The sequence below is a fragment of the Oryx dammah genome, unplaced genomic scaffold (assembly GCF_014754425.2).
Source record: "Oryx dammah isolate SB20612 unplaced genomic scaffold, SCBI_Odam_1.1 HiC_scaffold_9, whole genome shotgun sequence".
Taxonomy (NCBI): domain Eukaryota; kingdom Metazoa; phylum Chordata; class Mammalia; order Artiodactyla; family Bovidae; genus Oryx; species Oryx dammah.
Genome location: NW_024070193.1, coordinates 28,736,289 through 28,760,294, shown reverse-complemented (window position 1 = coordinate 28,760,294; position 24,006 = coordinate 28,736,289). Strand labels below are relative to the sequence as shown.

Below are 24,006 nucleotides of genomic sequence, written 5' to 3'. Positions count from 1 at the left end.
ATTAAATCTTGGCATACACAAAAAAATAAAAACACAGTGGTTCTAAAGGTTCATTTATGTTGGCTGGATTAGCAAGATTAACTCCTCAGATGGTGTTCTAAAGAAGTCATCAAATGTAAGTATAATTGAAAATAAAAACCTGAAAAACATTTACATATTGATAGACAAGTGAACAGATAGGATATAGACAAGATACCTTTCTTTAGATACATAACACCTGTGTGTATCATAAAGGATTAAAAAAATAATTCTCTAAGGAATACAATAGAGATTCCAGTTTCAGCAAGGTAGATTTTCTGGAAATGGCATTTCTCACAGCAGAGGCATATGTGCAGAGCAGAAAGGTTTAAAACAAGTTATATTTTTGGTCATTTGGGCTGAAGATGTTGTCACAACGTAGTAAACTGGATTTATTGCTAGTGCTCTAAAATATTTTAATCCTGGATCCTAGAGACAACAATGTCCTCTTCTCCAAAGTAGCCTGTGGGTTCCGTCACCTTGCCAATTCACACAAACATCGGCCATATACTAAGATACAGAGTTTCTCAAAATGTGCATGCTTCTGTTGACACATATGATGATTTTAGGTGACCCGGGAGTATTCTTATATTTTAATAATGGAAGTGGTTATGATGATAATATACAAATAGCTATACATATTCAACATTTACTGTGTGCTGCCAAGCAAAAAGTCTAGCTCATTGATTTGAATACTCTTCACAAGACCACTTTGTGGTAGCTGCTTTTATTATTTCCAATGAACAGAAAGAAAATGGAGGCACAGAGAAGCTAAGCAAATTGCTCAAAATCACACAGCTGGAAACGGGCAGAGATTAAGATCCCAAATGAGTAAATTTAGCTGAAGTCTATGCTTTGCCATTTCATGGATCAATCTACTTGCTTTTTAAGTGGGTTTGCTGAATAAAGATTTAAGAAAGGTAAGTCTTTGCATATGAAATACAATTATATAAGCTGTAGGCAAATGTCTGATGTTAAGATAACAATTTGGGGTGGGGAGGGGCGCGCAGAGCTAGAGACTGAGGATCCTTATAGACTGTGAAGCGAGTGTGTATGGACAGGTCAGAAATTTGGGTTAAAGTCCGGGTACAGGCTCCCTGAGGTGAAAAGCCCCAACTTTCACCTTACCTGCTTTCATTGTGGTCCAGAAAATTCTCTCGTTCAGATAGGAAATCTTCCTACTTTACCCGTTTTTTAAGACATCACACAATCACATGTCTATGGAAAACATAAATGATTCAACTAACTCTGAAAAAGAAAAGGCTCGATTATTGTATATTACAATTTAAGGGGGAAAAGAAAAATCAAGCTTAAGAAAAAGCTGACAATCAAATTAGAAACGTTACAGGAAGTTTCTTGCTCATTTTCTCTAGAGGTTAAACCAGATGATTTTTTTTTAAAGGGCAGAAGTTTAAGGTCTAGCTAGGGAATAGAGACATGTTTTGTCTGACACTTCCCAATTCAAATTCAACATTTATCAAGTGATTATTAAGTACTTTAAAAAAAAAAGCCAGCCAGGAGCTGGCAACCTGGGTATACTAAGGTTTCATTATCACAAATTTGTATTTTAAAAACCCAATACCTTTTTTGTAAATATGCAAGAGTTTCTCTGACGATTTCTCTCTTTGTAAAGCCACCTTTCACTGAAACATTTAAAATAAGCTCCTATATCTAAATGAATTCTTGGCATTTGGGACTTTAAAAACTCCCCAAATTCAGAGTGAGGGAAAAAACTGGATAATTACAGTTCATCTGAGTGCAAGTCATAAAATAATCAAAAAGTAGTATCTTAGAGTGGTATTTAAAATAATTTTTTTTAAAGTACTTACCAGCATTTTAAAATTTTTCATGCAATTTGTTAGTTATTAAGTCAGAAGAAATTGTGCACTATTTTTTTGATAAGGCGAACAATATTCAAAATTGGCATTAACCAAACACAACTGGCCACCACTATGTGAAAAACCAAATGCTTTAATGAGGCTATCAAGAACAACAGTTCAATTATTTCACTGGATACATTAATATTGATCCATAATATACAGTGCTATGGACCATACAGAAATTATTGCTGCATCCAACAGCAGGTGACTAGTATTAACATTACAGTACCAAGCGTCCGCAAGAGACAGTCATTTGTCATTTATTTTTTCAAGAAATAGGGTTTTCTTTAATATACTGTTATCAACATCAACTTTCCCCAGTGCATTTTTAAAAAATATTAATAAGTGCATTCCTTTGTGCTTTATTTTATATCTTTTAACTTCCTATGTATTTTATTTGTTCTTATTGCTTTAATATTTTAAAACAACCAGAAAAAACTCTGTCATCCTATGACCAGGTTGGTTGTATGGTTTTTTGGCAAAGTCAGAAGGTTTGGTATTTCCATTGCCATACTCAGAGGCAGGTGTACAAGTTTGGCATTTTGGTTACTCCGTACGGAGGCCCAACCCCGAGTCACAGTTGTGCACTCAGGGGTGGGGGGAGTGGTGTGGACCATTCTCCTTGTCACAAACAGTGAGCCCAAACCACCACCTCTTGGCTTAGCTAGTCCCTAAAACATATGCACACTCTATTTGGCAAAAAAGAAATAAATAAAACCACCCCCAAGGTTGCAGCATTCTCCTGAGCTTGCTCACCTGTCCCCTTCCAGAAACTGTTAAGAAGGGGATGGAGAAGCAGGCAATGGTGAGCTCAGGAGCTGCGAGTGTCAGGGCAGTGGCGCAACATGCCATGCTTTCAACAAAGCTTTCTATGAGTTGGCTTAACCCTGGCCAAATTCCCTGGGCCATGGGTGAGTCAACCTTGCTCTATTTTTAAGAACTCTCATGATCAGCTAAGGAAAACTAGCATCATACCATTGCAATCTTTGACTTTTGCACCCAGCTCCCCTCCCCCCATATAAATATGAAGAGAAAAAATAGACAATGCTATGATTGTATCAATGAACACTATGGTACAATTAGCTGTTCATGCAGATTTGCATCACTATTCTAGGAAAAGAGCTATACAATTAAGAGGGGTTGAGAGAATGGGAACTAATTTTCCCTACCCCCTTAAGTCATAAAGCTATAAAACTGATAGCATCATCAATGTTTCCAAGGATTCTCATTGCCCAACGTGCATGGGAACTATGCAGTTGATTATTTTCATGTAAGCCATCCATTCACGTATCTGACAATCACTCCTTCCCCCTGAACCCTCCAATACCCATCACCAATTCACATTTGACATTTAAACTGTTTTTCTTAAAAAAACAAAAACAAAAAAACCCTCCTGAATAAGGTTTCCTGATGAAAGAAGTTGGCACTCTGTCACTAAAATATATTCCATATTAAAAATATCTGAAGGAAAACTGGAAGCTCTTCTATTGTCTACATAGGCACCATGCTACACGTCCCTCTTGATTATAGATACCATCTTGAAACTTTCTCCTACATTACAGTTCAGTCAGTGCTAGAGACTACTGCTATATTTAAGGCACTTCATTCTGAATGGATATGCTTTATGCCACTTGCTATTCAATCGTAGGCTGCTACTGAGAAATTCCATTCAACAGCCTGCCTCTTAACACCATATGTCATCTGTATAAAACATCTAGGCCTGATAGAATATAAGTAACACTACTGTTATTGCATAGGACTATACAAGTAGATAATGCACTGAAACTAACTTTACAACATTGCTGTTCGTTAAAACATTGTTATCAAGTAACAGTAATTGGCCAATACAGTATTTCTCTCTTTAAAAAAACATTCAGGTTTGCTGAAATAAACCCCAATTTGAATTACCATAACAGGCATATTAATGCTATGGTTATCATTCTCCAAGAATATTGCTAGTTTTATATCACTAAAAATAAATATGTAAGTTGTTTCTCTTTTGAAAGCCAGTTTTAGCCTATTTATACTACACCTTAAATGTGTGGAAAAACAGTTCTGAGTGAGACTGTAATATACAAAATATTCACAAAGCTCTCTTTAAATGCAAGACCTTGCATAAAAGTTTTCTTTCATGTGTGTACAAATGCGGAAAACCACTAGTGAGTTGTAAAAATATTGAAAACTTGCCATTTTAAGATGCATTTTCTTACAAATTAATACAAACATAATGAAAATAACAATGATAATAAAGAATCTGTACAAATCAAATGAACAGTAAAACATAATTTAAAAATAAAAATAGTAAAGCCAATTAGAAATGTGCCCAGTTTGGTTTTCTTATCAAAAGTGAAATTGAGAAAAAAAAAAAAAACAACTTTCAGTGCTCCTCAATATTTTGCTTTGAGAGGACATTAATGTCCATTTCAAAATAAAATTTATCTCATGAAAAACTGAATCACATTCACTGATGAGGAAACCTGTCCCAGAGCACAGAGTGACGAGCAAGACGAGACTCCATGTTTCAGAGCCTTGGCCTATATCTCCTTTCAATTCAGTTGCACCTAAGGTACTGGTTGTTTTCTAACCAGACAATCCACATGAAAATGGCTGCATTTTTTTTTTTCTTTTTACAGAATACAGTATTTCTTTAAAGAATTTGCAGTATAAAGACTAAATGATGCTAAAAGGGTACTGTATCTTTAAGGCAGTACCAATGAATCAATACACTTACAAAATGGAAAAAGGTTAGCACAGATTCCTTTCTTCTTCTGTTTTTCCCCACTCCTCTCCTCTCTGTCTTGCTCTCTCTCCCTTTCGCTCTCTCTCTTGTTTGGTTGCTTTACATTCTTTCAATTAAACTTTACATTTCATTTCCAAGGAAGTTGCAGGCATACAGATAGCAAACCAAGTTTCCCCTGAATAAAAACGGACAGAAATTTTTCTGACACCAAAATCCTCTTGCTCTGAAAGCTAAAGTCTGGGTGTATTCAGTTCACAGATACTGTACACGACCGTACAATACTTTGGAGGCATTTGTAGTTGTAAAATAGAATATACAAGTCTGTTTCACAAAATTCTAAAAATAAAATATATCCTGGGCTATTGATAAAGCATGAAAAAAAAATTTTTTTTTTCATATTAAAAGAAAATGATCAAGAAAACCCCTTTCAGGTAAATTATTAAATCTGCTGATCAAGAAAGGAAGCAGTTTGTGAGAAAGGAGAGCAGGGAGAATTTGCTAGCAAGCGTGTTCGGTTTCTTCCATGCTCATACTGCTCCTTCGGCTGCTGGTTTTGGATGCTCCGGGGGACACCGAGGAAAGAAGTGGATCAGTTATGCCAACAGGAGAAAGGGTATCGTCCATGAGGATGTCTTCCAGTTTCGACCCCATTTTTGCGGGGACGCTGTAGGCCTGGCTGCTCTCGGTCCCAGCTCCGAGGCTGTTGTTGAAGGTGATGGTGCCGTCTGTGAGATCCAGGGTTGTTGTACACGTGAGGTCTGCGTGATGCTGGAGGAGGTCTTGGTTGCAGTTCTCAAGAGCGGGTTCCTGCTTGATGATCCGACTCACCAGATCTGGAGAGCAGAGACCCGTGGATGGGATAAGGGAAAGTCCATGAGCTCGAGCCTGCATTTCAAGTTCCTAAAAGGACAACAGAAATCAGACACTTAACAAGGTGGTGCACAGGGGATTTTGGGACAGTGAATATTGAACATGATATTATAATGATGGTTATCTGTCACTATGCATTTGTCCAAACTCAAAGGATGTGCATCGCTAACAGTCAATCCTTAGGTCAAGTAGTGATAATGGCGTGTCAGTGTAGACTCATCCACTGTTAGAATGTCTCACTTTGGTGGGGGTATTAATATCAGGGGAAGCTATACATATGCAGGAGTAGGCGGTATATAAGAACTATCTATGACTTTAGGTCATATTTGCTCTGAACCTAAAATTGTTACAAAAAGTAAAGTATTTTTTTAAATCATATCCTCAGAAGACAATAAATTATTAAAATAAACTTTTCTTTGCTATTTCAAATTAATAAGTGTCATTTTTTTAAAAAGTACACTGTATCACTGGTAATGTATAAAATGATTTTTAAGGTGGTATATGGATTTTATTATATATTAGGTAAGACAGTCTCTCATACATGTTAATGTTCACAGTGAAGATAAGTCAAAAAATATAAAAAGCAAAATGTCAAAATGTGAGCTGATTAAAGGAAAATATTCAGTAAATAATATAGTCCCATGGTCCCTAAACTGTGCAGAGATATCCGTGGGTACTACAATAAACTCTCGGGGATATTGGGACTATTTTAAAGTTTCAAGGAGAATGCACCTTACTGCAAGAATGATCAAACTAAATATAGTTTCATAGTTCCAGTATGAGATTGTGCTACACTCTTTCCATCATATCATATCAACACAAAGCCAGGTCTCAGATGGTTACTGTGACTCAAAAAGAAAACAAACAAAAAATACCAAGTCCTGCATGAAAATAAATGGGGAATGGTAAAGAGGGTAACAGCGTCCAAAATGACTCCAAGGCTGGAGAGGCCGTGCCCCAACAGGCGCACACATCTCACTGGTAGTAACATGGTTATTTAAAAATAAAATGAAAATATGATTTTTCTTTCAATTTATACATTTTATCTTCTGAAATGGTTACTAAATTGTTAAGACCTAACAAGGAAATGGTAGGTATTTCTTTGGCTTAAGGTGCAATGAAAAGGTTACTGTGATACTAAGGGCATGGGGAACAAATAAAGATTGAATAATAATAGCAGAAGTTATGACAGTGCCATACGAGTAACTAAAGTCACATCATTTAACCCATCTCATCAAGGCAAAGGGAGTTACTTTGTTTTAATTTCACAAGAAAGTTCTTATGTGTAAGAGGAACAATCTCTTCCTACAACTTTTTCATATCCTTCCTACTATAGACTGAATTGTGTCCCCTCCCCAAAATGACTGGAGAAAAAAATGGCAACCCACTGCAGTATTCCTGCCTGGAAAATTCAATGGACAGAGGAGTCTGGTGGGCTCAGGGGGTCATAGTCCATGAGGTCGAAAAAGAGTCGGACATGACTTAGCGACTGAAAAACAATCACCCTCAAGTCATACGTTGAAATCCTAACCTCTAGTAACTCGGAAGGTGACAGTACGTGGAGATAGTGTCTTTAAAGAGGTGATTAAGTTAAAATGAGATCCTTAGGGTGGGTCCTCATCATGAGGCGCTGCAAGGACACAGAGACACAAATAGGGAAAGCCTTTCAAACAAGCTCCTTCCTGCCTCCCTTCCTGAGTATCCTTAAGTGAAAGTCCCTCAGTCGTGTCCGACTCTTTGCGACCCCATGGACTATACAGTCCATGGGATTCTCCAGGCCAGAATACTGGAGTGGGTAGCCTTTCCCTTCTCCAGGGGATCTTCCCAACCCAGAAATCGAATCCAGGTCTTCCATATGGCAGGCAGAATCTTTACCAGGTGAGCCACAAGGGAAGCCCAAGATACAAGAGTATCCTTAGATCCTCTGTAAAATGAACCGTATAGACAACAACTGACCCCAGAGAACATTTGCTCCTATGTGCCAAATGTTATGCTATGCTCCTATGCTATCTTCCTATGTTTTATGATACAATAAAAATAATAGACTATATATATGAAGCAAGTCACCTTGCATCAGGAGAGAAGGCAAAGGACACAACAGGTCAAACCTCTCAACCTTTGCCCACAAGCCTAGAAACACATGTCATGTTCAGCCTGTATGAAAGGCTGTCTGATCTCCAAGGACATTCTCTAGATTCAGTACAAGTGAGAGACAGGAGTCTGAGATGTCACAACACTATCTGCATATTCCTTCATGTGATTTCCAGACACACAAGTGTCCCTGGGCATCATTTGAAAACCATGGGCTGTTTAATAATAAAATTCCAGTCCCAGTGATATTAAGGCTTCATGGTCTTTCTTCTGTGAACATTTTTGCATGCATCACTTAGGGTGAAAATGAAAGGAATCCCTTAGGCTCAAGCTGATCACATGCACTACTGTAAATCTACACCCACAAGATGAAAGCAGTGCCTCCACACTTGTAGTATGTCTTAAAAAAATAAAACAAGTTGAATGAATGGAGGCACACGTCTTATTCTAATCTTTTGTTGTTTAATTAAAAATGTTTACCAGCCAATTAAACTTTTACTTAGATTGTTAGTGTGACAAGTCTCATCTAGAAAATTCAGGTTCACTGCATGACAGAGCTTTCCTAATTAATAATGCTTTCCATGATACACAGAAGTTCTAAAGGCTGCTTCACTAGCACTGGGAGAAACCCAAGACATAGTCACCATACAATTTCCAATTCATATTTTTCACAGTATTTGTTTTTCACATGAATGGATATATTTGGAACCCAAGCAACTAAACAACCACAATAAAGCATCTGGGCACAACCTTTCACCAACCAATCAACATGTAACTTCATTTTATATGTGTTTCTGTTTAAAGACATCTTATTTACAACAATATCATTGATTTGTTAAACCTAGCCTCTCTTTCAGAACAGTTATTATATGTTAATATTTGTATTGAGATGCAGATGGTGACTGCAGCCATGAAATTAAAAGACAAAAAGTAAGAAAAGTAATGCTCTTGGAAGAAAAGTAATCACCAACCTAGACAGCATATTAAAAAGCAGAGACATTACTTTGCCAACAACAGTCCATCTAGTCAAGGCTGTGGTTTTTCCAGTGGTCATGTATGGATGTGAGAGTTGGACTATGAAGAAAGCTGAGTGCCGAAGAAGTGAAGCTTTTGAACTGTGGTGTTGGAGAAGACTCTTGAGAGTCCCTTGGACTGCAAGGAGATCCAACCAGTCAATCCCAAAGGAAATCAGTCCTGAATATTCATTGGAAGGACTGATGCCGAAGCTGAAACTCCAATACTTTGGCCACCTGATGCGAAGAACTGACTCATTTGAAAAGACCCTGATGCTGGGAAAGATTAAAGGCGGAAGAAGAAGGGGATGACAGAGGATGAGATGGCTGGATGGCATCACCCACTCAATGGACATGAGTTTGAGTAAACTCCGGGAATTGGTGATGGACAGGGAGGCCTGGCATGCTGCAGTCCTTGGGATCACAAAGAGTCAGACACAACTGAGCAACTGAACTGAACTGAATACTTGCATAAAGAAATAACACATTAGTATGAGTTGCTTTTAAAAATGGGTATATATACAAAGTATAAGAGACCAAAAGACGTCTAGCTAATTACATAAAGCAAGCAGCAAAGGCCAAAAAAGGGAAGAGGGTAAGGGGGATTTCCAAATGACATATAACCTCTGTTTTACTACCAAGATTCTAAAATGCTCTCCCAAGAAGAAAACCATCTTCTGCATCTCTGATCCGGGACTGAAGATTACTGCAGTGAAACAAGAGATGTGACATCTAGAAATGTTGACAGTGTTGTGGGGCATTAACAAGATCAGAGATCATAAGTAATCTGCTCTGTTAAGTAAATGTAATGTCGGGGTATAAACATCACTAGATAGCCTTTCAATTGCCATACTCTGCATTGCTATTCCACAATTATTTGCACTGGAAACATGAAAAAAAAAAGAAAAGAAAGAGAGAAACCATTGGTATATGGCAAAACTGGGTACAAGTAGGTCCATCTACTCAAGAAGAAGATAAAATGTCATTAACCCTTATTCAATGGTTGTGTTCAAAGTGAGCAAGTAAAGTAAAATGACTCTTGCCAACTCCTTTAATCATAACCAAAAAGTCAGTTTTTCTTTCTCTAAGACAGTCTGAAAGGAAGTTGCATCTTTATATTTAGCATGAAAAGCCAAGTGACAAAGAAGCAACAGGAGCTGATATGCTTACATTGGTATGTATGCTCCCTCAATGGAATGACATAAGAAGTCCAGGTATTATTAAAATCACTTTTCTCCCTTTAAGAGCAAGTCAAAGATACATATGGAAAACTTCATTATCTGGAACAATTTCTAAAATTTATATCCTGATGATAAGATTTTCAAGGTGTCCCCAGGTTCCCTATAAACATGAGCTTTGACCATGGACTGCGCCTCCTTCAATACTAAGACACCTTTGTACTTAACAACTACTGTGAGTTGTCATGACTTACAGTAGTTATAGCTATGGAGTAAAATCTGTGCCCCCGCCCCCAGCAAATTCATATGGTGAAACAATTCCCAATAGGATGGTATTTAGAGATAGGGTTCTGGGAGGTGATTAGGTCACAAGCAGGGGCCCTTCACAAATGGGATGAGGCCCTTATAAAAGAGACCCCAGAGAGATCCTGCAACTCTTTTGTAGTGTGAAGTAATACCAAGAAGGCAGCTATCTATGAACTAAGAAGCAGGACCTCAATCCCACAATGAAACGGCCAGCATCAGATTTCCCAGCCTCTAGAACTGTGAAAAATAAACGTTTGATGTGTAAACCTCTCAGCCTATGGTGCTTTTTATCACATGAGCCTGATTGGTCAAAGACGATTATGTGCTACAGAGCTGCTATGAACACTGAATTCGTGAATGCTGAACACTGCTCCTGGTGAAAACAGAGGATTACTTTCCTGCAAGCATCTGAACATGAGCCCCCCCAGTGGTTCAGTGGTAAAGAATCCGCCTGCCAAGGTTTGATTCCTGATCTGGAAGATCTGCTGGCGTAGGAAATGGCAACCTACTCTAGTACTGTTGCCTGGGAAATCCCATGGACAGAGGAGCCTGACAGGCTACAGTCCATAGGGTCGCAAAAAAAGAGTCAGACGCGACTTAGTGACTAAACAACTACAATAAAGCATCCAGGCACATTTCACCAACTAATCAACATGTAACTTTATGTGTCTCTGTTTAAAGACAACTTGTTTACAACATATCACTGACTCTTTAATATTAAACTCAAGGCCAAGAGGACCACAATTCATGCCTGAATGAAACATATCTCCATAAAGCACATCACAGCCTTGCTGTGCTCAGAAAGATGAGAAAGCGCTTCAGGGCCATGCTCACCGGCCACTTTAAACAGCAAATCATCCCCAAACCCCACAAAATGTGAACAACAGGACACTGAAAACACAGCAAAAAGGACACCTGTTTATAGTATGAGCTGAAAGAAGAAGATAGAGCATTGTTCAACCTTAACTCGGAATAAACACACCAGCTAAGCCACATTGGCCACTCTGCACATGTGTGAATGAGCATGTAAGTGCCACAAGAGTCGGTTTGGGGCTTTCAAATAACTGTTTTGCACGGAAACAAAAGCACAAAATAGAATCCACAAATAATGAGTACAGACAGTCTCACGTAAGTCAGGCCCCTTATGGCTCATTACAGCCCATCTTCTCCATCTCCAGTCACCTCCACCCTGCGCACGGCAAGTACCTGTATTCTGAGTAACAAGTGCCGGTTGGCATGCTCCAGCTTCTTCTGTCTGTTTTCAAGCTCTTTCGCACGTTGCTGTTCCCGTTGCAACTTTCGGATATAGTCCACGGAAGCTTTTAAAATGGTTCCCTTGTTCCAGCGCATGTCTCTGGAATGAAAATGGAAGGAAACAGAGTTTTAGTGTTGGATGCTCCATGAAAATTCAATACTCAGAGCATTCAGTTTCTCAAGATGAAATAACAATTACAAGTTGAGAATCACTGTCATTGACTGAGTGCTAGTTATGCTGGACACAGTTTACCCACATCTTCTACTTTATCTTACTTCAGCCAGACAGGTGCCTGGCAAAGGAGGGCCACTGAGCATGTACTGAATCAGAGATGATTCAAATAGCCTTCCATTCCAGAGCTACATGAAGGCCGAGTCAGGACTTAAATTTAGGTCTGTTGATGACAAAGTCAATATTCTTAAACACTATATTCAATACTATAGCTTTCTAGGATTATAAAATTAAAACAGAGTAATATACAGTTAAAAAAAAATTCTGTGAGATCCCACTGCTTAATTGTATGCATCATCAAAGTGGCATCCTTGGGTTTTATCACGAATATTCATAGGCCAGTTATAAATTCTCTCAGTCTCCATGTCCTCATCAATAAAATGGTGATGCTATGCTTCTGTGAGCAGCCCCATAGGTATGTTGCTAGAATCAAAGTAGACACTTTATATGAGTATGCTGAAAAAAGTCTAGAATACAGTTCCAACAACGGAGCAGGTGCTGTGCTAGGATTCAACATCGTAATAACCACAGCTGCCTTTAAATAGCATTTGCTGCCTGACAGGTACTTTTTAAAGTGGTTTTCTGCTCGTTAATCATAACAACCTCAATTGGTAGACATTAATATTATCCCCATTTTATAGACTGAAAAACAGAGGCACAGACAGGTTAAATAATTTGCTCTAAATATACAGCTAGGAAATGGTCGAGCCAGGAAGCCTGGAGAATCTGGCACCAGACTCCATCCCCTAAACCACCTTTCTCTCAAGAGACTGAATCCTCAAATCAACTAGACTAGATAGAAATAGTCTGCTCTGTGCCGCCCCCTGCGCCGCCTCCTTTTTTTTAACAGGTAAGAAAAATGAAATACTTGGGGAAAATTTCCTCCCCAAGTCACACATCTAACAGGTTTTCTAATTCAAACGCAGGCAGCCTGAGCTTGGTGCCTTAGGGTTTTTAAACACTATCGTTCTAATGCATTCCTATATGAGAACACTGAAAAGGCCATTAAGGTGTAGGTAAGGTTGGTGGTTTAGCAGCTAAGTCATGTCTGACTTTTGCGACCCCTTGGACTATATAGCCTGCCAGGCTCCTCTGTCATTGGAATTTTCTAGGCAAGTAATAATGGAGTAGGTTGCCATTTCCTTTTCCAGGGGATCTTCCCGACCCAGGGATAGAACCCGTCTCCTGCATTGCAGGCAGATTCTTACCAACTGAACTACCAGGGAAGATGTAGGTAAAAGCAAGTTGAAAAACTTAAGAGTGCCCCCAAAATATCATTAAGAATAAAATTACAACTAAACAGTGATATTTCTATAGTGCTTGAAATTAACCTGAGCTCTTTTATAGAAAATATCCATGATAATAATGACAATGGTAAAGCCAAAAACAATTTTATGTATGGAAAACCTCCTGTGCCATAATCTAAAGCTACTAAAAGCAGATTGGAAGTATCAGCTGGGACATGTGAATGGTGGTGGTTTAGTTGCTAAGTCATGTCCGACTCTTGCAATCCCATGGACTGTAGCCTGCCAGGCTCTTTATCCATGTGATCCTCCAGGTGAGAATACTGGAGTGGGTTGCCATTTCCTTCTCCAGAGGATCTTCCTGACCCAGCAATCGAACCCAGGTATCCTGCATTGCAGGCAGATTCTTTACCAACTGAGCAATGAGGGACACCCCATAATCTATAGCTGATAAAAAGATTGGAAGTATCAGCTGGGATGTGTGAATGGAGGAACATGAAAACAAGCCACCAAGTAACCGATCCTCACATGGCTTAGATGGAGAACAAAACAGAAGCTCTCCCATGAGATGCTGAGTTACAGCCCCTGGAGAACTCCCTGGGGCTGATCTCTGGGGTCTGGGCACCAAAAATGGCAACCCAGGGAGGTGTCCTGAGATGCTAAGAGTGAGCACAAAGCCAACCTGTTCAGGGCTAAAAGGAAAACAACAGACCTGCCTCACCAGCCAGAGAGAAATAAAATTATAATGAAAGATGCCTTCAATAAGGTGAGAAACCCGTAATTAAACATGAAAGCAGATACTCTGGTTTTAAGAGGTGATGATTCTAATCACTTGGGCTTCCCTGGTGGCTATGATGGTAAAGAATCCGCCTGCCATGCGGGAGACCTGGGTTCGATCCCTGGGTTGGGAAGATCCCCTGGAGGAGGGCATGGGAACCTAATCCAGTATTCTTGCCTGGAGAATCCCTATGGACAGAGGAGCCTGTCAAGCTAAAGTCCATGGTGTCGCAAAGAGTCAGAACGACTGAGCAACTAAGCTCAGAATTAAAATCACTTACCTTGGGTTTCACTTCCTTGTGAGACCCAATTAATTAATTATGCTTTGGAGTTTTCAATTTTTTTTTTTTGCAATGAGCGCAATCCTTTTTTTTTTTTTCTCACACAGAAGTGTAAACAGATCCCCAATACATAAGTCACTAAAGGCAGACCTAGTCTAGGGTAGGAGAGGGTGTGGAGCTGAGACTGTGATCAGCTTGACTATGTCTCTATAGCAGCCCCAAGGTCTGTGACAGAAACCTGGCTTAGGACAGAACAGATGCGGTCCGCTGTATCTTAAAACAATGCCTACAATTAAAGATTGTTATCAGTTCAGATTATAAACACATAAGTATTCTAATACAATAAAGAAGATATGCAAATAGAGGCTTTCACTGCAGCCCCATAATTTCATAATATGTTGCTAAAGAGATCCATGTGCTGCAGTTTAAAAGAATATGCTAAAAAGTGAAAGCTGATAAAGAACAGGAAAATGGGAATTCAATTTCAACTATCATGCAAGACTGACTATAGGAAATGAAGGTCACAGCCCCTTCATAGGATGCATTTGTGCTGCAGAACTGAGAATTTGAATGTTTTGAGTTTCAAAACGGCTTTCCTTGAAACCTGGGAAAGTGAAATGTTGATGATGGAGACTTTGCTTGAACATTCATCAAAACCACCTTAGAATGGGCAATGGTTTTATTTTGTCACAAATTCTCTGACAATAATGTGAATAGCAAATTTAATAAGCCTTGCATGAATAATGCTTGATTTCATCTTTACATTTTATTAGGTAGCTAAAAGGTCATATTCGGAGGCTAATTTCATAGAATGCCTGTGGGAGCCATTAAAATGTATACATCTTCGAGCCCTTTACTTCAAATGGGCCAATTTCTAATGGATAAAAATTGTGTATTTGTTGTCCTATTTGCTGACATTGCTGGTAGGAAAATTATCTTTACAACCGTTATCTCTGAAAGAGTGCATTAGAAACTGGAAGTTGAAATCCAAATTAGCTGACCGATGCTTATAAGAGGATTAAAAATTTCCTTTTTCCCCTTATTGGTAAAACAAACAAAGGGCATATAATTTGGGGGGGAAAAACTGACTTTTTATCTACTGAAGATTGTTAAACTTGAAATCTCCAATATCAGTTCTCAGTTCCTATATTGTATGAGCTTAAAAGCAAATAAATAGCCAACAAATCTTGCTTTATCTCCTACTGAAGTCTCTGTCCAGTATGAACTGATAAAATAATTTTTTTAGTAGTTCAGTGTTTGTCAAAGATCCTCAGATTTCAGGAAGCCACCTTCCCACCTCCGAAGCTGAACAGCTCATGCCCAATAATCTTTTTGAACAACTCAGTTCACGTCTCTTGAGATTTTAGTTTGATGAACCAACCAAAAGAAAGGAGCAGGTGGTATGCATAAATGAAACCAAAGGAAGAAGGGATACTTCTTTAGTTTTATCTGCACACTTTTTGCAACATATGAAAAAACATTAAGGTATGAAAAAATATATGATGCAATTGTACTCACGGATCATTTGACTTGGGAATCAAAGTACCTAGTTCCTTAATGCGGTCATTTATGTTAAATCTTCTTCTTCGTTCAACTTCAAAAAAAGAGCACAGGAAAGGGCTATTAGTAATGGTGCCATATACGCATTTAGCACATCTCATTAAAGGCATGTGTGTATTATCTCTGCTTGGTTGGGACAATGAAAACCTGAATCTATATTTCCCAGTTACTTTCCTGTTTTTGGTACTGAGGTTAAAGCCCTTTAAAAGATGAGCTACCTTGGTACAGAACTGTATCATTTATGAAGCCCTGAGATTATAATTTCTCATTTGACCCTAGTAACTCCTGAAATTAGAGCTACCATCCTTAGTTACAAATGACAAAACTACCTAGGTGATATCAGAGAGCTGATGAGGACACAATAGGCGGAGAATAGCCAGTACTCAACCCTGAACCCCCAGACCAGGGGCAGCAAGTTTTCTGCAAAGGGCCAGAGAGTGAGCTCTCTGTAGGCCAAACAGAAAAAATAAGCATAGAATTAAGTACCTACACAGCAAAAGAGAAAACAGATTTCCATAAATTTTGTGTTGACAAAATTCAAAATGTACTGATATTAACTGAATCTGATTTTCAATGATGCAAGTTTACTGAAAAGAATCACTGGATATTGAAACTTGGATTTTATATAATTTTCACATGTCATAAAATATTATTCTCCGGGCATTTTAAACCATTTAAAAATGCAAAAAAACATTCTCAGCCTACAGGCCATACAAAAACCTTTCCTCCAGTCCAGGAATACCCAACAGAAACATAATGCAAGTTTCACGTGTAGTTTTTAGTTTTCTAGCAGTCTCATTAAATGAGTAAAAACAAAGACATGAAATCTACTTTAATATTTTTATTAAACTTAATATATTGAAAGTATTATAATATCAACATGTGGACTCTATCAAAATTTACAAGTATTTAACATCCTTTTATTTGTACTAACTTTTCAAAATCCAGTGTGCATTTTATACTTGCAGCAAATCACAATTTGAATTAGGCACATTTCAAATGTTCAACAGGCAGACATGTCCACTGGCTACAATAATGAATAAAATAATCCTAGAAGTTAAGCATCTTCAACTATACTATGCATCCTAACAGCATTCTTCTTTTATAAATCCAGTTGTATGTTGAACTGAATAATCATCTTCTTGGGGGAAGAGGGGTGAAATAGTAGGCATATGACTTAATAAATGTTTTAAATTTACCTAGTCTGAAAAGAAATTCCAAATAAAGTCTAATAAATTGGATTAAAGGTATTAATATTTTACTTTGCATATACAAAATCTAATATATATTTATATTTGACTCACTAATATTCTGCATGCTTAATAAATAGTATTATTCACTACTTTCTCAATGCATATTACATTTTTTTCTTAGCTGAGTGATTATTTCTAAGATTAAATCAGTTATGCATAACACAGTCTTATCATCAGACTTTTATAAAACAGAAATAGTTAGGGATAATCACTGGCTCTGAAGAAGAAATTTTTGGACCTCTGATCTAGCTAACTCCTTCCAAAACTCTGAAGTATGACATGTTTTCTTTTTCCAAGCATATAATATTCATAAAAAATCAAACATTACTGAAATACATAAAATGAAATAAAAGTCTCTAATGAGCCTGATACCACCACTGTAAAATTTGTTACATACCCTTGGTGATTATTTTTATGTTCTAAGAAAAGCACATACGTGGCCTAGGGGTGCACCCAGGAAACAGATCTTGGGGCTCTTCTTAATCTACATTCAATTCCTGGTAACCTCATTTACTATTATGTTTTTTTTTTTTTTTTTTTTTTACTATTATGGTTTTGAATACCACATATACAATGACGACTATCATATTTGCACCCCAAACATCTCCCTGGAACTCTAGACTCACAAATCTACTACTAGAGACTTACGAAGGTCATATGGAAGTTCTCCATATAAAGGTCCAATGGGCAGCCCTGACACTCCAAACTTCAGCCCCTGATCTTCCTTTTTTCAATAAGCTTTACCCCTGGGCTTTCTTACCTCACTATAACTCCATCTTTCCAGTTGCTTAGGGCAGAAACTTAGAATCAATCCTGTAGCTCTATTTCTTTCACATCCTATATTCAATCCATCATCAAAATCTGCTGGCTCTATCTTTGAAATATTTCCAGAAGTTGTCCACTTCCAATCTCTGCTGCTGCCTGATAGAAACCAATCAGCATCTCTTGCCTGGATTATTGCAGTCCTCCCAAGGGGTACTTCTGCTTCACCCATGCTCTTCATTCCCTACCCCCATTAGTCTATCTACAATGCATAAGCTGTGAAAACATGAGTCAGAGCTTGTTTTTTTTTTTTTTTCAGAACTTGTTAATCTCTTGCTGAAAACCCTTCAATTGCTTGCCCTTGAGGTGTCCTATAGGATCTGGGAGTTCCCTCCCTCTGATCTCATTTCTCTTTCTCTCCTCCTCTGATCAGGTTTTATTGTGACTCATCTGTGTTTCTCCTATCCTCAGCTTCATGAGCTTCTTGCTCTTCCTCAACCAAATCAGATACACTCCCCACTTTAGGACCTCATATTGCTGTTCACCCTGCCTGAAACACTCTTCCCCCAGATACCTGAATGGCTCTGCCCTCACCCTCCTCCAGTAGTGACTCAAATTTACCTATGAGCCCTCCCTGACTGCCTATTTAGAAGGGACCCACCTCCTCCCGTACCCTTCCCAACACTCTACTCCCCTCTCTGCACTCTGCCTCCTCATAGGACTTTCTGATATATAAATATATATAAACATCTATATATTTCATTCATTCATTTAAGCATAGACCTGTCTACCATCTAACATTTGCATGTTTCTATTTATTCATATATGCTTAGTCATTGATGCCTTCCAAGTACCCATATGAGCCTAGCACACACCAGGCCTCCAACCATGAACCAAATAAAGGATAACATCACTAAAGCAGAATTACATGAAAACCCATTCTGCATCTATCTTTTCTCACTTAACAGTGTATTGTTGACACCTATTATCATCAACATTTGTATGTACTACATTTTTAATTCAGTGCCTCCTCCCTCAACTATGTTTTTACTATAAAAGTGGTATCAGCTTGAAAAATATGCAAAACATGCAAAAGTGTGTAAAGAAAAAAGTAAGAAACAACTCTGTACACCATCCAACATCTATATGCCTGAGGAAATTGCCAATGACAAGGCTGACTCCTAGATCTTCTACATACACACGCACACACACACACACACACACACATACACGCATATACAGTGTGTTCCTTTTACATAATGGGATCCTATACATATCATTGTGCTGTTTGCTCTCCTCATTCAGTAATTCGTTGTAGACAGATGAAACAGACCAACACCATTCTTCTTAAGAGCCACTGAGTGTCCTTTATAAGGATGTACCATAATTTATTTTTTACAAATCCGCTACTGATAAATATTTAGACTATTTCCAATGTCTTTCTTTTTCAAAGGTATAACGACTCCTTTTGCTAGTGGTCGCATGTACTTTTTATTCCCCTCACAGTACTTAGCCTATGCTGAAAACACCATCTGCATGAATCTGTTTGCTCACTCATTCTGTTTGCCCCTGACTCACATGTAAGCTTCTCAGGACAGGGGACAAATCTGTCTGTCTGGTTCACCTCTGTAGAAAAGTACCTTATACATAATGGGGCTCAAAAAGTAGTTACGCATAAATAAATGAATGTAATCTTTAGCTCATTTTGTCAGGAACTCTTACAAGATAAATTCCTAGAAGAGGAAAAGTCAATGGGCAGGTGAACCTTGAGTATTAATTTCTAACAGTTCAATGAAATCTTAAGACTGCTTTATTGTCCTCAGAGTTGGCTGATAATGTTTGCACTTTACAGACAACCCTGAACTTGAGAGTTCAGGTGACAAAGTAAAGGCGGATACTGTTCTTGCCAACATCCAACTTAGTTTTCCACATTTCAGTTTAGGAGAAGCTTTAGAGACTGCCTCATTATCTCATTTCTAATGTATTTTAAAAGAAGAAATTATCTTAAAGTTACTTGGAAACCAGAAGAGACTTTAGAAATATTAGTCAAAATCTCTTGGTTAATAGGTGAGAAAAGTTTCCTCTAAGTGAAAGGGTAACTGGGAAGAGCAGGATCTAGTCAAAGAAAACACACAGACACAACCGCCTTCCCCTAAGGACTTAGCAATTCCATTTCTTAGCATTTACCCTGGAGAAACTAACTCCGCTGCACACAGAGAGCCATGTCTGCAAATGTTCGCTGTGGCATTGTTTATAATAGGGAGAAACTGGAAACAGAACTAACACTTAGCAGCAGGAGGATTACTAAATATCACAAGTCACATGTGGAACACCATGCAACAATTTTCTAAACAAGTAGATAGATCTAGATGAGTAATAGCAAAAGGTCTTTAGGACACACTGTGGAGTGAAAAACCAGGCATCAATATGAGACTATTTGTGTTAAATCATAGACAAAATCATTCTCTTATAATCTCTGCATGCATAAGGGTGTGTACTCTTAAATACACAGGAAAAGGTTGCAAAGACAAACAACAAATTGGAAAGAAAACCCAACAATGATTATTTTTAGAGCTCAGAGAAGAACTGTGAGCTTGTCCTATCATTTTTACATGGACAAAGTGTTTATCCATAACTTCATCCTTAAAAATCAATTTAGGAAAAAGAGGACAGAGGATCTTGAGATAAGAAATTCACACAGACACAATTTTCTACTTCCAAGCCCAATATTTTTTTTTGCAGCCTCTTGAACTTGTTTATGTAACAAAAATCTTGAATTTTCATAGGAAAAAGCATAAAGATGTGATCAAGAGTAAATTAAGTATATAAGAAAGTAATTTTAAATGTTAGAAGACTTCTATTTTTTCTGTTTTAATACTTCTTAATTATTAAAAAATTTTAAAATTTTTATTTTACAGAACTGTTAGACTTTTAAAAATCACTTCCTCATAGAAAATTATACAACAAATGGTAATTCTTCTACTGATAGAAGACTTTTTAAAAATCACAGTTAAAGTTAGAAATTTGGGAGGCTACCTCACCTCACTCAATGACTCTCCTGAAGATGTTTCATTTTTTTTCTTTTAAATCTCACTGGAGAAGGTGATTCCATAATCCCCTTTTGTTAGTTAAGTTCCAGTGTGAGCAACTTATAATTGGGTAGTCAGGGATCAAGATTCCCTCTTACAAAAAAAAGAAAAAACATCAGTCCTCAAGATACTGAAAACAAGTGTGTGTATGGGTGTGTATATAATTCACTTTAATCTGAGATTAAAATATGAGGCAAAGTATATACTTTGGACTCTTCAAAAAACAATTTTCTTCCATAAAATATACCTTTAACAGGTAAAATCAATTTCTCTTCAAAATGCCTGGAAACTCTCTGATATAACGGGGAACATCAACTCTACTGTAATAAACATAAACCCAACTTACTCAAGTTGTGATTGTCCTTTTTTTGTCTCTCTTTGGCCAATGCTCTTGCTTCAGACTCTGTGGGAAAAATACATGCTGTGTACATGAATGAAGTCATTAGAAACCAGAACCTTTCCAGGAACACAGTGGTGTAAACTAAAACAACACTTCATTGTCTAAACAGATAGATGTTTATCTGACTTAACTATAAATAAAACCAGAGTTAAAAATTTTTAACTTTGAATCAAAGACTTCCTTTTTTTTTTTTTTTTTTTCAAAAACAATATATATCCAATAAATGCAAAAATTTAGCTTCTACAAAATGGTAGAAGACCAGTAACAAAGATGTCTGACAGGCTGGAACGACAGACAGGTACGAACAACAACAACAAAAAATAACCAGAGATTATGAGAAGTTGCTGTCAATAGAGTATTGTCAGCAGTCAAATTTTCTTTTCAGGAAATAGCACTTTTCAGTCTTTCTTTGATGTGTTAACACACTGAGACAGAAGCTGAGCCAAGAAGCTCCCAAACTGGATCTCTAACTGGTTCACGGAAATGAATTCATTATTTAAGAACTTTGAGCCAGGTTCCATCAGAACCTGTTAGAATGAAATGATTCAATGACTTCTAGGGCAACTATTTACTACTCTGAGTTTATAAAAACAAAAATAGGCATTTGGGACAAAGGCATTTGGTGACAACTCCATTTGATCTGTTTGCATAGCAACTCTGGTGCGATCTCTGCAATAAGGGATTATTAGCTGCCTTACAGAGAGTAAAACAAAACAAAGAAAAACAAATCAGGTTGCTTCTATTTTATCTGTTTTAATACTTCTTAATTATTAAAAAATTAAAAAATTTTTATTTTACAGAACTGTTAGACTTTTAAAAATCACTGGGGATTCAGGAACCTCTGTTACTTTCCTTTCAGAAGTGATATAAAAACATTACATTATCATAATCCAGAATTGTATTTAAAAATATATATCTTTTCGGAGAAGGCAATGGCATCCCACTCCAGTACTCTCGCCTGGAAAATCCCATGGATGGTGAAGCCTGGTAGGCTGCAGTCCATGGGGTCGCAAAGAGTCAGATACGACTGAGCGACTTCACTTTCACTTTTTACTTCCATGCATTGGAGAAGGACATGGCAACCCACTCCAGTGTTCTTGCCTAGAGAATCCCAGGGATGGGGGAGTCTGGTGGGCTGCCGTCTTTGGGGTCACACAGAGTCGGATACGACTGAAGTGACTTAGCTTAGCTTATAGCATATTTATTATATTGTTATAATGTATTATATATTATTAGGTCAGATTTGCTAACTTGTAAGCCTCTTCTTTTCTGTGTATAGCGTGCTGCTTCCTGAGCTATCAGTGTTCAGAACCTCATTTCCTGTCCCTTTACTCCTTTCCCTGCCATTTTACCCTTGTCCAGACTGGATTGGTCATTTTCTAAGATACCAGTGACTCTAGAGGTAGTGTCTGTTATATCTGCTTTTTAAAAAATTTAATAAATGTACACCCTCTTCACCCATTTCTTATATCCTCTTTCCCCTTGCTGCTGTGGTTTTATTTCTGAAGAAACAATCATATACATAATTCAAAACCCCATTTTACACTCAAGAATTTTATGCATGTCACTCTAACCGTATTTTATCCTTATTTAATACAAGTTTCATTTAGCTATGTTTTCTAAAACTTCATTGTATTATTACTTTCTGGTACGATACCTACGTGTTTGTTGGCTTTTGATGGTTTTTATGTATTAATCATCTTTTTAAAAACCAAATCAATGTCTTTTTTTTTTTAATGTCTTTCTCCTGCCACAATTTTCTGAAATTTTGTTTTTGTTCTTTCAAAGACACACTTGAATAGAAGAGGAATTTTTTTTTGCACCAAATCTATATTCCATAGTCTCAGTCTATACACCGAATTCTGTAAGATGCAAGGATCAAATAATAAAAAGGGTTCGGATGAGCTGAAGGCCATAAAATCCAGCAGGGTAGAATGCCAGTTCTAATGCAGTTTCATCGTGTTGTAATGGCCAAATGCCTTTGCTAAAGCATTAAACAAAAATGGCGAAACAGGTAATTTCACATTTGCCTCAAGAGCAAACGATACCCATTGCTCCATTTGATAAATTATTTTTTCACTCTGTGAGTGAATCTTTTGCACATGATAGAGCAAAAGTAACAGAAAGCATCTTAAGAGGTAAGACATACGTCCTTAGTCTGTCCCAGCTGTGGGTCTGAACGTGTGTCAAAGGAAAATTCAAATCAGAGTTCTCAAACTCAAATGCTACTAAGGGCCAGGAAAAATCCAGACTGGGAGCCTGCTGCTCTCAGTCCAAAGGGGACAGTGGTCACAGACACAATGATGCCAGTCATGGAGGAATGGGGACCCGATTCCCAGCATCTCAAGTAATACTGGAAACCAGGGTTTTCAAGTATAAGTACCCCACGCTAAAACGTAGCTCAATGTTTCAACCACTGCACAGACCTAAAAACATATGTGTGTGAGTTGGAAATAGTTCTGGAGGTCACTACTTGGATAACTTTGCTGAACAGAACATGAACAGAAAACCTCCAGTGAGAGGCACAAGTGCTGAGTATTTACCTGTGAGCTCCCTTTTTATGTTGGGAAGGTTGGCTGGGCAGGAGTTACTGATGGTGAGGCCTGGGGGTGGCAGGCCTTGATTTCCATAAAGGTCAATCAAGTTTCCAGAGACAGGTAACTGGAAAGAGAAAAAAACAGTAATGGAAATGAATCACTGAACAATTCCTAAATTAGTCAGCTAAAACCCATATCCTATTCCAGACTGTATTTACGTATATACATCATTGATACTATGTATAAAACAGAAAACTAATGAGAACATCACGCTGCACAGGGAACTCTACCCAACACAACTGTGGTGACCTGAATGGAAAGGAAGTCCAGAAGGGAGCAGACATATGTACATGTGCAGCTGCTTCACTGTGCTGCACAGCAGAAACTAACACAGCACTGTAAAGCAACTAGACTCCAACAAAAACTGACTTTAAAAAAAGAAATGATTTCACATAAAAAATATTTGTTAATACAGGAAATGAGATGCTTACCATTTCATTCATTCACAGACATATGGTCTC

At 37.8% G+C, this 24,006-nt stretch overlaps 1 protein-coding gene across 6 annotated transcripts in view; it reads right to left on the bottom strand.

Moving 5' to 3' along the window:
* Nucleotides 1-1,969: 1,969 nt before the first annotated feature.
* MITF (melanocyte inducing transcription factor) overlaps nt 1,970-24,006 on the bottom strand; it is a 230,614-nt gene continuing 208,577 nt past the window's right edge. For all 6 annotated transcript variants that reach the window (XM_040247238.1, XM_040247233.1, XM_040247236.1 and 3 more), the window contains 5 exons: nt 23,492-23,609; nt 20,895-20,951; nt 15,403-15,478; nt 11,303-11,450; nt 1,970-5,538 (listed from right to left, as the gene is read on the bottom strand). In XM_040247238.1, the coding sequence (XP_040103172.1) occupies nt 5,137-5,538; nt 11,303-11,450; nt 15,403-15,478; nt 20,895-20,951; nt 23,492-23,609 (801 nt within the window). In that variant the 3' untranslated portion in view covers nt 1,970-5,136. The remainder of the gene's footprint in view (nt 5,539-11,302; nt 11,451-15,402; nt 15,479-20,894; nt 20,952-23,491; nt 23,610-24,006) is intronic.